Source organism: Pseudonaja textilis, chromosome 13 (genome assembly GCF_049901715.1).
Source record: "Pseudonaja textilis isolate UNSWEBS1 chromosome 13, rPseTex1.2, whole genome shotgun sequence".
Classification (NCBI taxonomy): domain Eukaryota; kingdom Metazoa; phylum Chordata; class Lepidosauria; order Squamata; family Elapidae; genus Pseudonaja; species Pseudonaja textilis.
The window spans coordinates 19,634,101-19,647,312 of NC_142002.1; the positions used below are offsets into that span (position 1 = coordinate 19,634,101).

The 13,212-nt window shown below is 43.8% G+C and overlaps 1 protein-coding gene across 3 annotated transcripts in view; it reads right to left on the reverse strand.

Annotated features, from left to right (window-relative positions):
- THSD4 (thrombospondin type 1 domain containing 4) overlaps nt 1-13,212 on the reverse strand; it is a 147,264-nt gene that overhangs the window by 13,367 nt on the left and 120,685 nt on the right. For all 3 annotated transcript variants that reach the window (XM_087941658.1, XM_026709778.2, XM_087941659.1), the window contains 5 exons: nt 12,263-12,493; nt 8,120-8,249; nt 6,857-7,061; nt 6,162-6,335; nt 818-991 (listed from right to left, as the gene is read on the reverse strand). In XM_087941658.1, coding sequence (XP_087797784.1) covers nt 818-991; nt 6,162-6,335; nt 6,857-7,061; nt 8,120-8,249; nt 12,263-12,493 — 914 coding nt within the window. The remainder of the gene's footprint in view (nt 1-817; nt 992-6,161; nt 6,336-6,856; nt 7,062-8,119; nt 8,250-12,262; nt 12,494-13,212) is intronic.

The following is a 13,212-nucleotide window of genomic DNA, read 5'->3' on the forward strand; positions in this document are numbered from 1 at the left end:
GAGTCCTCCCTTTTCAACGGGCCCCTTCCAGCTCTCTGTGATAAGACAACCAGCAAAATCTGGCTAGGTTCTACCACATCTGCATTGCAGCTGTTCTTGAGACCGCCCAGCGTTAAGGACGGATGAAAGAGCGAGAGAGCCGTCCTCTCTTCTTCCCACCTGCTCTTGGGGGGGACCGGGTGCAAGGCCTTTCTTACATCATGACCTTGAGACAGGCCTTGGTTCTCTTGGCAGCAGCTCCACATAAGGCAAAGATTTCCCCTGTTCAGTCATGTCCGGCTGTAGCGGGCATCTCTACTCCTTTGGCCGAGGGACAGAAGACATGTTTCTGTGGTTGTCTGGCCAGCATGACTATACACCAAAGATTCATGGAATGCTGTTACTTTCCCACCAAAGTGGGTCCAATTAACCTACTCGCATTTGATAACAGAATAACACAGTTGGAAGGGACCTTGGAGGTCCCTAGTCTGACCCCCTACTCAGACAGGAAACCCTGTATCATTTCAGACAAGTGGCTGTCAATCTGCGAAGGGCGATAATTCACAGCCATTGAACTAAAATAAAAGACTTTTGGATTTTATTGGTGTTGGTTGATGTCTCAGGAAGCCTTGGTCAGAACACACATTTATTTGTAAGCTCTCATACTGCTAGGTGGGCAGGAGCTGAGGGGAGGAACGGGAGCTCAGCCTTTTGTACAGTGCTCGGGTCTCGAACCCGGGCCGTCAAGATCAGTGTCTTTAACCGCTGAGCCATTGTGGCCTCCCCCACCAGCTAAAGAGGGATCCAGAAAGACATCTCAACCCTGCATCAAAGGTACCTGAGTCCAGCTGCCAGCAAACCACTCGACCTTTCCCAGGCAAGGCCCATTGTCACAGGGGGTGCTCTCCGTTGGTCTGTTGTGCCCGCAACCTTCCAGTGGCAAACTGCTGATGTGGTTGGTCATGCAGACCACGGAACGAGTTCGGACGCCGGAACCACATTCTGCCGAGCACTGTTGGGACCCAAAAAAAAAAAAAAACATTGGCGGATCGTAACTACGACAAAAGAAGCATTGGAAGGAGAGAGAAATCTCTGGCACAAAACACACAACAGGGGGCCAGATTTCCAGCTGGGAAATCCACCTCGGGCCCCGGAGAAAGGCGATGCCACTTTATAAGAAAATTAAATAACTTTTAGTAAAGAGTTTGCAAGACTTTTTTTTTTCCTTCCTACGCATCCTCTTGTGCCAGAAAACTGGGGAAGGGGGAAAAAAGGGTTTTTTTCCCGCAAGGAACCCCTTTTCCATCAAAAACCCCCGGTGGATTAAAAAAAACTTTAGGAAATTAAACAGAGCTGGCATTTGCAAAAGGCTGAGTTCCACAGACGGCATGAAATGCAAAGAAAAACATGCCTATATCTCACTTTCTCGTATAAACACAAACCCGCAAAGATTTGTTGGGGTATCCATTGGGGGGGTGGGTAAAAAATGGGGACCCCAACGTGACGAAAAATCTGCCTGTGTTGTTGTTTTTTTCCTGTATGAATGCAACACCTTGCATATTCTGAGGCTTCCAGAACCTCCCAAGTGTTTCGATCGGATGCAAATTCTTCCAAGCACTTTGCACACGTCATATCCAGGCCATCGTTTTCCACGCTTCTCTTCCTTTCTTTAACTCGCTGTCTCACTCTACTGTCCATCGCTTGTGAAGACAGACCCAGACAGGCAGGAATTCTGATATGATTCTTTTAGAGGAAGAGGAGGGGGGAGGGGCAGGGAATGGATTATTTGGGGTGGGGGAAACCCATGCTCCAAAAGATGTGTGCATAATTGAATTTAAACAGTCACGAACATTTATATTATATTTCACATGGAAAGAAAGCCCCAAGTAAGCATTTCGTTACAAGCTAGGCTGCATGTGCCAATTTTGGCATTTGGCAACTGCACACAAAACACCCGCAGCCACACACACATAATTTCATTAGGGGAAGGGAAGGGAAGGAGGGACAAGGAAAGGAAAGAAGGAAGGAAGAAATGGAGGAAAGAAGGAAGGAAGGAAGGAAGGAAGGAAGGAAGGAAGGAAGGAAGGAAAAAAGAAAGAAATGGAGGGAGGGAGGGAGGAAAAAGAAAGAGAGAAATGGAGGGAAGGAGGGAGGAAAAAAGAAAGAGAGGAAAGAAGGAAACAAAGGAGGAAGGAAGGAGGAGGAGGAGTGCTGATCTGTTATTGAAGAACTAGGTTCTATGAAATGATAAAATTCAGTTATGGAGGTGCTTGGACTTTTTGATTTTGAGTTCATTAGGAGGGGAGAACACCATGAAAAAAAAAATTCTCTATGTGCAGTCCTAGGGAAAGAAAAAAAAATACACCAGAAACACATTATTTTAGATGATGATGGTGATTATTATTATCTCGTTTCTGCAGAAGATGTTTTTTTCCATTGATTGCCTTTTTCCAAGGTCATTCCTCCCACAGCCCTCTCAAAGACAAAGAACTGGAAACCAACAATAATTCCCCTCTTGTTCTGTTTTAAATGGCTATGGATCCACGGATCCAGTTTCGGCCAAAATGCCAAATGAGAAGATACAGACCAAACCCACCCTCCCTACCAGCTGACTGTCTGGATGCTTTGAAATTCAGCTGCCACTGACCTTTCAATATGGAATTTACTGCTCCCAAATAATTCAAAGGAATTCAACTAGTGGTGGGATTCAGCCGGTTCACACCGGTTTGGGAGAACTGGTTGTTAACTTTCTCAGCAGTTTGGTGAACTGATTGTTGGAAGAAATCATTAAGGCAGAGAACCAGTGGATAAATTATTTGAATCCCACCACTGGCTTCAGCGGGGGACTTCAGATTCGAATATTTTTTGGCACTGGGCTCCTCTTTCATCCCATCTTTTAAAATTAAAATAAGGACATTCTTGGGAATCCACCAGCCAGCCAAGGGACAAAGAGCAGAGATCAGGGTAGGACTTAAATTGACCAGCAATTTAGATCGGTTTTGTTTCAGTTTTTCGCTTTCCTGCCCAATATAAATAAATGAATTGGTTTTGTCTGCAAGTAGAAATTAATTCAGGAATTGCTGGGGAATTCTAGCAAAGGAGTAAAGGGTGGGAACAGTATTTGGGTCATCCCATCGGCCACAAGGTGATCCAAGAGTCACTCTCGCCGATAGAGACAGCTGTGAAAACCTCAACCCCATGATTTTAAACGCCCAGCATTTGGAAATTGTTAATATTATGAAGGCATTGGAGCACAGCCAGGGTTTGCTTTCAAATTTGATTCCCTCCTGATAGAGAAATAGGGAAAAGTGGACAGAGCACCTTTGAACTCTGCTCAAAATATGCCATAGAAGTTTTTTTTAAAAAAGTAGAAAATTATTTACAACCGGTCTTTTGGGCCAAGGAAAATCGTCATATCAATTATTTGTATATATGTAAAAAAAATACATTGAGATTCGAGAAAAAGTGCAGAGAAGAGCCAGGATGATTTGGGGACTGGAGGCTAAAACATACAATGAATGGTTGCAGGAACTGGGCTTGGCTGGTCTAGGGAAGAGAAGGACCAGGGGAGACAGATTAGGGGTCTTCCTATATTTGAGGGGCTGCCACAGAGAGGAGGGAGTCAAGTTATTTTTCAAGGCACCTGAAGGCCAGACAAGGAATAATGGATGGAAACTGAACAAGGAAAGTTTTAACCTAGAAATGAGGAATTTCCTAACAGTTGAGAGCAATCAAGCCATGGAACAGAAGTTGCCTTCAGAAGTTTCATCACTGGAGGCCTTCAAGAAGAGCATGGACTTCCATCTGTCAGAAATTGTATAGGATGTCCTGCTTGGGCAGGGGGTTGGACTGGATGACCTCTAAAGTCCCTTCCAACTCTGTTATTCTATTCTATTCCATTTTTAAAAATGCTGCTTTACAGATAGTTCTTGAATTACAACCATTCGCTTAGTGACTGTTTGAGGTTACAACAGAACTGAAAATATGGAATATGGAATACGGAATGTGGAATGTGGAATGTGGAATATGGAACATAGAATATAGAATATAGAACATAGAATAGAATGGAATAGAGAATATAACATAATAATATAATATAATATAATATAATATAATATATTAAATAGAATATAGAATATAGAATATAGAACAGAACAGATTAGAATAGAACAGAATAGAATAGAATTCATTATTGGCCAAGTGTGATTGGACACACAAGGAATTTGTCTTTGTGCAAATGCTCAGTGTACATAGAAGAAAAGATACATTCGTTAAGAGTCAAGAATCAGAAGGTATAACACTTAATAATAGTCACAGGGTACAATAAGCAATCAAATCATATTAGGAAAGAGTCCATACAAATCGTAAGAATACAAGCGACAAAGTTACAGTCATACAGTCACAAGTGGGAAGGGATGGGTGATAAGGTGTGATGAGATTAACAGTGATAGTAAGGCAGACTTTGTAAATAGTTGGACAGTATTGAGGGAATTATTTGTTTAGCAGAGTGATGGCGTTCTGGAAAAACTGTCCTTGTGTCTAGTTGTTCTGGTGTGCAGGGCTCTATCGCGTCGTTTTGAGGGAAGGAGTTGAAGCGGTTGATGTCCGGGATCTGAGGGGTCTGTAGATATTTTCACAGCCCTCTTTTTGGCTCATGCAGGATACAGGTCCTCCATGGAAGGCAGGTTGGTAGCCATTTTTTTTTTCTGCAATCCTAATTCCTCTCTGAAGTCTGTGTCTGTCTTGCTGGGTTGCAGAACCAAACCAGACAGTTATAGAGGTGCAGATGACAGACTCAATAATTCCTCTGTAGATCCAGTCAAAACTATTTGGTACAGTTTGTGCAAATAGCAATAAAGCCATTCTCCAATGTAAAAAGATAAAAAAAAATATTAAGTCATAGGTTTAAAATTGTGGAAGAACAAAAGATGGTTGGAGAAGAAAGAGGAAGAAAATTTACAGCTAATCTCTTCATTGATGTGATCTGGATTTATAACTGCGTTGGATTTAATCCAGAAGTGCTTTTGTACATTTATTTATGCTTCCCTGTTTTGGGGAAAGAATACCTTTTTCTTCTCATATGAATTCCAATAAATCACTAAAGAGATATCCATTCCCATGTCAAGGTAAATAAATAAACTCTTAAAAAAAATACTTCATGAAATGAGAAAAGAAACAGCAATTACAGCTTCAAGTTTTAGCCTTGAGAAAGAAGTTAGTGGAGTGGAAAGATTCTGGCATGGAGTTATCTGGCCAATTGGAAGAATTACAGCTTTATTGAGATTTTCTCTGCACTTAGGATCAACTCTAAGATTCCTTGGGAAAAGGAAGATCCCAAGATGGAGAAGGCACAACCAAGGTGGAAGCTGTATACTTTGGACTTCTCCAGAAACAAATACCTCCCCGGTCTCTTGGGCAAGGGTCTCCCAACTTGGCAACTTTAAGACTTGTGGATTTCAAGACTTCATGGCTGGCTGAGGAATTCTGGGAGTTGAAGTCCCAGACTTCAAGTTGAAGTCTTAAAGTTTCTAAGTTGGGAGACCTCTGCTCTTGGCGAAAGAGAATTTCCTGCTGAAATCCCTTTCGATAAAACTAGGGATTATCACCAATTATCAGTGGGACGGTGTGCCCCTGAACATCCTTAGTGACCAGGGGAATGTGTGAACTCGATGTGTCTCATTGCAGGCTTCCTGGCTTCCCACTGAAGTCAATCCCAAAGGAAGAAAATCCAGGGGAACTTCTTTCACTGATTATTTTTTCCCCAGATTGGGAAATGGAGCAACCAAGCCAGATTTGGAAAGATGGACTGGACCAAAGACCAGTGGCATCTTTACAAAAAATCACCATTCAATGGGGTCAAAAGCTTTCATGCACCAACATGAAAGCTCCAATAAACAAGAAAGTCAATTTCAAAACAGTAAGAAGAATTTCAAAAGAAACTGGCACACAACCGAGGGAAAAAGTTAGAAAAATAGGTGCCCTTTGAAGGCTCTCCAGAAACTACAGAATGAATATGTACTGCTATTTGTGTAATACAATTCTTTCTTTTTTTTTTAGAACTAGCGTGACCAAAGATTGGACTTCAATCATCTATGGAGAAAGTTTTCCGCCCCGCTATGCGAAGCTGTTCTGCTTTGCCTGAGCAAACGCTGGTTAAACTGGATGAAAATACCCAACCTTACCCGATCACTCCATTCCGTAAGGAACCAACTCTTGGCACAGGGTCCCATATCACAATTCTCAATGTCATTGGGCCGTAGCTTCATGTTACACTCCTCATCGTCGACAACATCTCCAAGGTTGCTGACACATTTTACATCCCGAGTCCTCTGGCCAACTCCGCATGGAACTGAACACTAGAACGAGAAGAAATGTTTGGGTCAAGCAGGCACAAAAACTCATGGATCAAAAGGTTGCCTTCAAGCTACCCTACTATCACACCAGGCTGCCAAAGGGTCTTATTTTAGCCAGGCCCTTGTGAGGATCCCACTACGCAACCAAGACATCCTGGTTGGAGGGGGCGCTATCTCAAAACTAATGTCTTTTGGAAGACCTCAACTGTTTTTTTCAAGGGTGGTGTGGTGCCGATGGAAAGCTTCCACCCTTGGCTTGAAATGCAGCCCATGAACTTCCTTTGATAATCCAAGCAAACCAAGATCTCTCTCCATCTCACAAGGTGGCCAGATGCTTCTCCTCCCATTCAGCTTTCAAGGAGGCTATGCTTTCAGCCTTCCTGGTCTTGTGAATGGTCTTGTTTACCCTGTCTAAGTATTGACCCGGCCTCTTCAGAAAGAGCTATCAAAAATAAGCAGTGGGCTGTGTCAATGCCCCTCTAACGCTTGCCAGTGTTGTTTGGCTTTGAATCATTCCTGTTTACCGATGTCCATTCTGTCCGAATTTGCCATTCACTGCAGATCTTCAGTTGGCACGTACTTGTCCTCTCTGGTTTCTCCAAGTGTTGGCATCGGTGCAGCTGAACCGTTAAGCTGCGGTTGGCATAGACTTGCCGGCAGAGAACTTGGCGGTGCTGCATCCCCAGGCCGCAGGATTTGCTGCATTCGGACCACTCTCCTAAATCCCAGCTAGGAAATAAGAAAATGCAAGAAATCGGTGTCGTTCTATAAATCTGGACTTTTGCCCAAAAGTCTTTGTGGATTACCTTGCACGCTAGCCGAGCACAGAAAATTGAAACCTCTGAAAAGTGGTGGAAATTAGCAACTACATCACAACTGGGAGTGAATTTCTCCTCTGTTCTGAACCAGTAAATTTCAGCACAAATACAAATTTTCTCTTCCTTTCCAGGAACTATGAATTGGGGTCCTTGGTGGTCTCTGAGCTTGTTTTCTTGCAGATATGTTGTTACCCAATTAGGTAACATCTTCAGTGCTCTGACGGTGCTGACAATGCTCTAAGGATGATGATGATATCAGGTACCTGTGATGTTACCTGGTTGGGTAATGAAATGTCTGCAAGAAAACAACCCAGCTCAGAGAGCACCGAAGGCTCCATTGTCCTCCTCCTCCTCCTCCTCCTCCTCCTCCCTCCTCCTCCTCCTCCTCCTCCTCCTCCTCCTCCCTCCTCCTCCTCCTCCTCCTCCTCCTCCTCCTCCTCCTCTCAAACTCCCACTCCCTTCTGGCACTGATGAAGTTACCTAGTTGGGTCATGAAACCTTAGCAAGAAAACAGTCAAGGTCAGAAAGCACAAAGGACCCCACCGTCCTCCTCCTCCTCCTCCTCCTCCTCCTCCTCCTCCTCCTCCTCCTCCTCCTCCTCCTCCTCCTCCTCCTCCTCCTCCTCTCTGCAAACCCCACTCCTTTCTAGCACTGATGATATTATCTAGCTGGGTAACGAAACATCTGCAGGAAGATCACCAAACTCAACAGAGCTCCAAAGACCCCACTGTTCAACCCTGAGCTGCAGAGATCCTCTGCCTTTGACGTGGATTGGATTGTAATGTTAGCTCCTAGACATAACTACATGAACGAAGCCCAAGAACGTAGGGCTGAAAGCACTGTGTCGTCACCCAACGTCCTCTTGACATTTCAGAAATCTTGGGGGCGGGGGCGGGGGGGGGGCACAGCCCGGTTAGAATTCCAAAAAACCTTAGGGAAAGCAATGGGACCAAAGTATCAGCTCCTTACAAGGCAGGGCAGGGGAAGAGATTGCAAGGTTCCTCTTCTGGGGTGGGCTTGGAGTTGATGTCACAGGAGCTGTCAGCCGCCTCCTCGTGAGTGTTTCTGTGCACGCAGCGGAAGATGGGATACTGTGCTCCTGAAAGGAAAAAGACCAATAGAGCAAGAAGCTCTGAAAAATCCATGGAATGACAGACACACGCAGGGAGTCCTGTACGGGATGAGTTGGTTTCTTCTGTGTTCAATTGACTTCACCCTGAATTCCCATAAACATCCCAGTTCAGAAACCGTAAATAAGAATAGGTCAAGGAACGCTCGCTAAACATATGCCAAGTTAAATCAATGTCACCTACAGCGAAAGAGTCTCTTTCTCCCTGTCCTTCTCTTTTTCCTTCTCTCTTCCTCTCCCCCCCCGCCTCCATCTCTCTCTCCCTCTTTCTCCTTCTCTCTCTCCCTCCCTCCCTCCCCTTCCTCCATTTCTCTCCCTCTCTCCCTCTCTTTCTCCTTCTCTCTCTCCCCCCTCCCTCCCCCTCCCTCCTCCATCTCTCTCTCTCTCCCTCTCTCTACCCCATCGTGTGTGTGCGTCTGTGTGTCTGTGTGTCTGTCTGTCTGTCTGTCTGTCTGTGTCTGTGTCTCTGTGTGTTTAATCCAGTTTTGTTCCCCAAAGAGAATCAACAGGCCAACAAGCAACGAAAACATCTTTCTGAGTTTCAGCCAAGAGCTGTGAATCTGATTAAGAGAACCGCTTTTAGGTCACCGTAAATGTCTCTTTAAGAGTCTAAAAAGAAAAAAAAATGTTGGTTCTTCGCTTGATTTGGCTGCAAAAAGCTGCAGGGCTCTTCCACCCTGGACTGCGGACCTCTGTTTGAAAAGAAACAACCGCCACAACAAAACCTCGCACAATTGGAACCGGTTTTAGTAAGACTGTGAGCAAACTCCAACTCCACAGCAAACTCCAAGACCAATAAACACAGACCAAGACTTCCAACCAATCAGGATGAAGAAAAAAACCATTCTGGCACAGCAATAGGCTAGCCCCAAATTTAAAACTGAAACAACTGTAAAAGTCTGACTCACAGACGAACTCAATACAGAAGCCTGATGATGGCAGATGAGATTCTGCCGAAACGTTGCTACAACTTTAAAAGCACAACTATAATGACGTGGGAAAATACCCGAACAAAGCTGAATATCAGATAGATAGATAGATAGATAGATAGATAGATAGATAGATAGATAGATAGATAGATAGATAAATAGATAGATAGATAGATATATTTATATGGTATTCAGCTTTGTTCGGGTATTTTCCCACTGTGAGAAATTATATATATGTATATATATATATATATACACATACGTATGTATGTATATAAAGAAATATATATAATTTCTCACAGCAGTCCTTGGAACCAAGCCCTCTTCCTGAATTTAAACCAGAGAAGTTTCTCTGCATTGCCAATTTCTCCAGGGCAGGAATCTGGACCAAGTTGGATTGTCTCCCCAGTCAAAATATGACATGCTCTTGAATCCAGGCCAACTGCAAAGTAGATTTTGACAACAAGGTTGCAGTTCTCACCAGACAAGGAGGAACCTTGAAGGCTGTGGAACATTGGGAGCATTGTGCAAGATGCTCAGTGATGAAATGCAAGGAGCTTTGTGAGAAGAGTGTCAACTCAGAGCGGTAGTGCAAGGCCTACTTAATTAGGTTCAAATTTGACCAGGGTTCAAATGATCCTACTCTGGACATGTGATATGAAGGCCCAACTCTCTGGAGGAGACTTGGAAGGTTGCTGAACTCACAACTCTCAGAATCTCCCCACGTGGGCCACGCTGGCTGTGGCTTCTGGAGGTCTTATCTCGGTCACTTATTGTCAGCTATGTCAACTCATAGAATATTTCTCTAGTCTTTTTAGAATTGCCAACTGAAAGGGACAGGGGAGCGGTGCAGCAGCTTGCAAACCGAAACTGCATTCCATAAATGTTTTCAAAGATAGTAACCAGGTGACTGAAGTTACTGCCGCGCAAAGATCTAACTGGAGAGCATGATTGATGACTTTTGGCTATGGAGGTGTCCCATTGGAGAAGATGAATTACTGTATGATACACCCAGGGGGTGAGGGGAAAACCAGGGTCAAGGGTGACTGAATTATGTGCCTCAGAGTCAGCTGCACCCCAGGCAGTGCCTGACATGTTCACTCCTAATAAATCCTTTTAAAGTTTTGGAAGTTTGGCTCGAGACTCATGATTTAATTGGGGGTAACCGTCGGAATCCTGACAAGTTACTTATTCATGTCTTAGACCCTGGGCACCGCAGAACGAATGAAGCCAAGCTGTCCATTCAGTGTGTGTGTTTTATTTTTCCATCCCCTCAAATTCTCACGAGGTATTTCCCAAGGTCCTTTCATTCACAGCGCAGGATTGGTGGAGTCGGGAGAGGAATTGGCTTTCCCAGTTGGTCCTGCTTGACAGGCCATGAAAAAACCAGGCCCGATTTACTCACAAAGGAAATGAAAAGGGAAGTTTCTGCCAAAGCCAAATGCAATATATTCAGCGGTGTACTCAACCAGGAAACCTTCCTGCTTCCCAAAAAGCTAATTTGCAATCATTTTGCTTCGAGGGCTATTTTTCTCCTCCAGAGTGAGTGAGTTTACAGAAAATACGGAAGTTTTGGCCAGCCTCCACAATTCCTCTTCTGCTATAGTTTCCTCTCTCAGCATGCTGCTTCTATCAAAGCCATAAAAAATATCCCAGGGGCTAGCAAATCTTATTTTCACAGCCACCAACGTTCCCAAGAATGACCAACCGAGGAACTCAAGGGACAGGGCATGACCGGGGAAAGGAAAACCTGCCCCAAAGTCTTTGGAATAGGCAGCTTCCTTGGATCCAAAATGTGGACAATTCTGGCAGCTGCTTTGGATTTGGCCAATGGGGACAGAGAGGTAGCTCAGCCTTTCCTTTCTAGGAAGGTTGCAAAGCTTCCATTCAAGCGTTGGACCCTTGGCCAAGAAGGGAATTCTTCACCTCAGGTCTGAAAAAAAAAGAAAAATTTCTAGAAAGACCTAAACTTCAAATGAAATTACATCATCAGGAAACTTTCCCAGCAAGGAATTTCTTGAAATTTTTCCTCGTGAAGTCAACCTTCAGTAACGGAGATGATTTTACCTTCAGTAAATTAGATGACTGCAGAAAAAAAACAGCTACTGCCAACCTGCCTTCCATGGAGGACCTGTATCCTGCACGAGTCAAAAAAAGGGCTGTGAAAATATCTACAGACCCCTCAGATCCCAGACATAAAATTGTTTCAACTCCTTCCCTCAAAACGATGCTATAAAGCCCTGCACACCAGAACAACTAGACACAAGGGGAGTTTTTTCCCTAACGCCTTAATGTTTAACTCTGCTAAACAAATAATTCCCTCAACACTGTCAAACTATTTACGAAGTCTGCACTACTATTACTGTTAATCTTCTCATCACTCCTTACCACCCGTCTCCTCCCACTTGTGACTGTATGACCGTAACCTTGTTGCTTGTATCCCAATGATTTTTATTGACTGTTTCCTAGTATGATTTGATTGCTTATTGTACCCTATGACTATCATTAAGTGTTGCACCTTATGATTCTTGACTCTTGACGAATGTATCTTTTCTTTTATGTACACAGAGAGCATTTGCACCAAGACAAATTCCTTGTGTGTCCAATCACACTTGACCAATAAAGAATTCTATTTGGGAGGGGAAATGTCAGCTGGCATTGGGAGGCCCTGAAGATATCCCAAATATTAAGAAAGGGAGATCTGACACTGTTTGGTGCTCCAACATGGTTGGTCTTTCGTAAGGCTTTAAAAACTTGGCTATGTACCCAAACCTGTGGATCAGGATCTGCTGAGGGCCCTGTTTCTTGATCCCACCATTAATTGTTTAACTATGTTGGCTGCTGTTTGTGTGTCTTTTCTGCCTGTTTTCATTATTTTAACTGTTTTAGAATTCTAGAGTTGGAAGCCACCCAGAATCACTTGGCAGAGATGGACAGTTATAGAAATTGAATAAATAAATGATTCAAGAGCTAAATTCTCCACCTCCTCCACTTCTGGCCCTTGGCAGATGGAAGCCTTTGTAAGGTCAGATCGGTGAGTTCTCCGCTACAAACCTTTCCCACAAGTCGCGCTGCATTCGGTTGTTCCAATTTGCTTCCAGTTATGTTCCCGGCTACGTCGCGGAGGCTGGCCAACCGGGACTTGGTTGTCTGGAACTTGGGAAGGAAATCTTGCAGGCTGACTCATCCCTGGTTGTCTTGGGTGACTGCTCGTCTCCTGATGCAAATCTTCCTCCTCATAATTCACAGTTTCTGTCACGTCCAGTTGGCCATTGAATGGCTCCCCTAGGCACATGAGGTCAATCACATCACAAGAAGGAACATTTCTTTCTCAGCCCTGAGCTAGCCAGAATACAAACGGCCCCGAGCTCCTCAGGACTTGGGGGGTGGGGACGACCAGCTAAGTTCAGAGGTTTCTTGTAGCAGTGAACCACAAAGCACCAGGATGGTTTTGAAAGATGCAAAGGCCATGAACTGTTTAGAATAAGATATTCTATTTGTCACCAGGCTGAAAAGTTGAACGTTTGTTCTTTGACTGATCTTACAATAGCGCAGAGCATTCTGTTAAAGCATTCTGGCGTGAAGCAACAATGGGAAACACACCAGCTAAATAGCTGGCAATTAAGGGGGAAAGAATTGGTGTGAGAAAAAAATGTGCTCTTTATTCTACCCCAAAATTGGGAGAAAGACGCAATTTATGAAAATACACTGAGAAGTTGGGTAGAATTTTTTTAAAAAGGCCTTTTTCCCTAGTCCTATTCCCCCCACCCTCTGTATTTTCCATGAATAAAATCTGTTTTATCTATAAGGATAAAAATTCCTTTTGCATGTAGAGAATTGTGCAGAAATATCCAGAAAGACCACAGAATAACCTTTCGGAAGCATTTAATTCTTTCACAGAGTGTAGGTGAAACAAACAAATAACCTTGGAAAAGCTAGAGAAACCACACCTGGTGCATTGAGCAGGTAGATGAGTTTCCTAGAAAATATCTTTTGATAAAGCT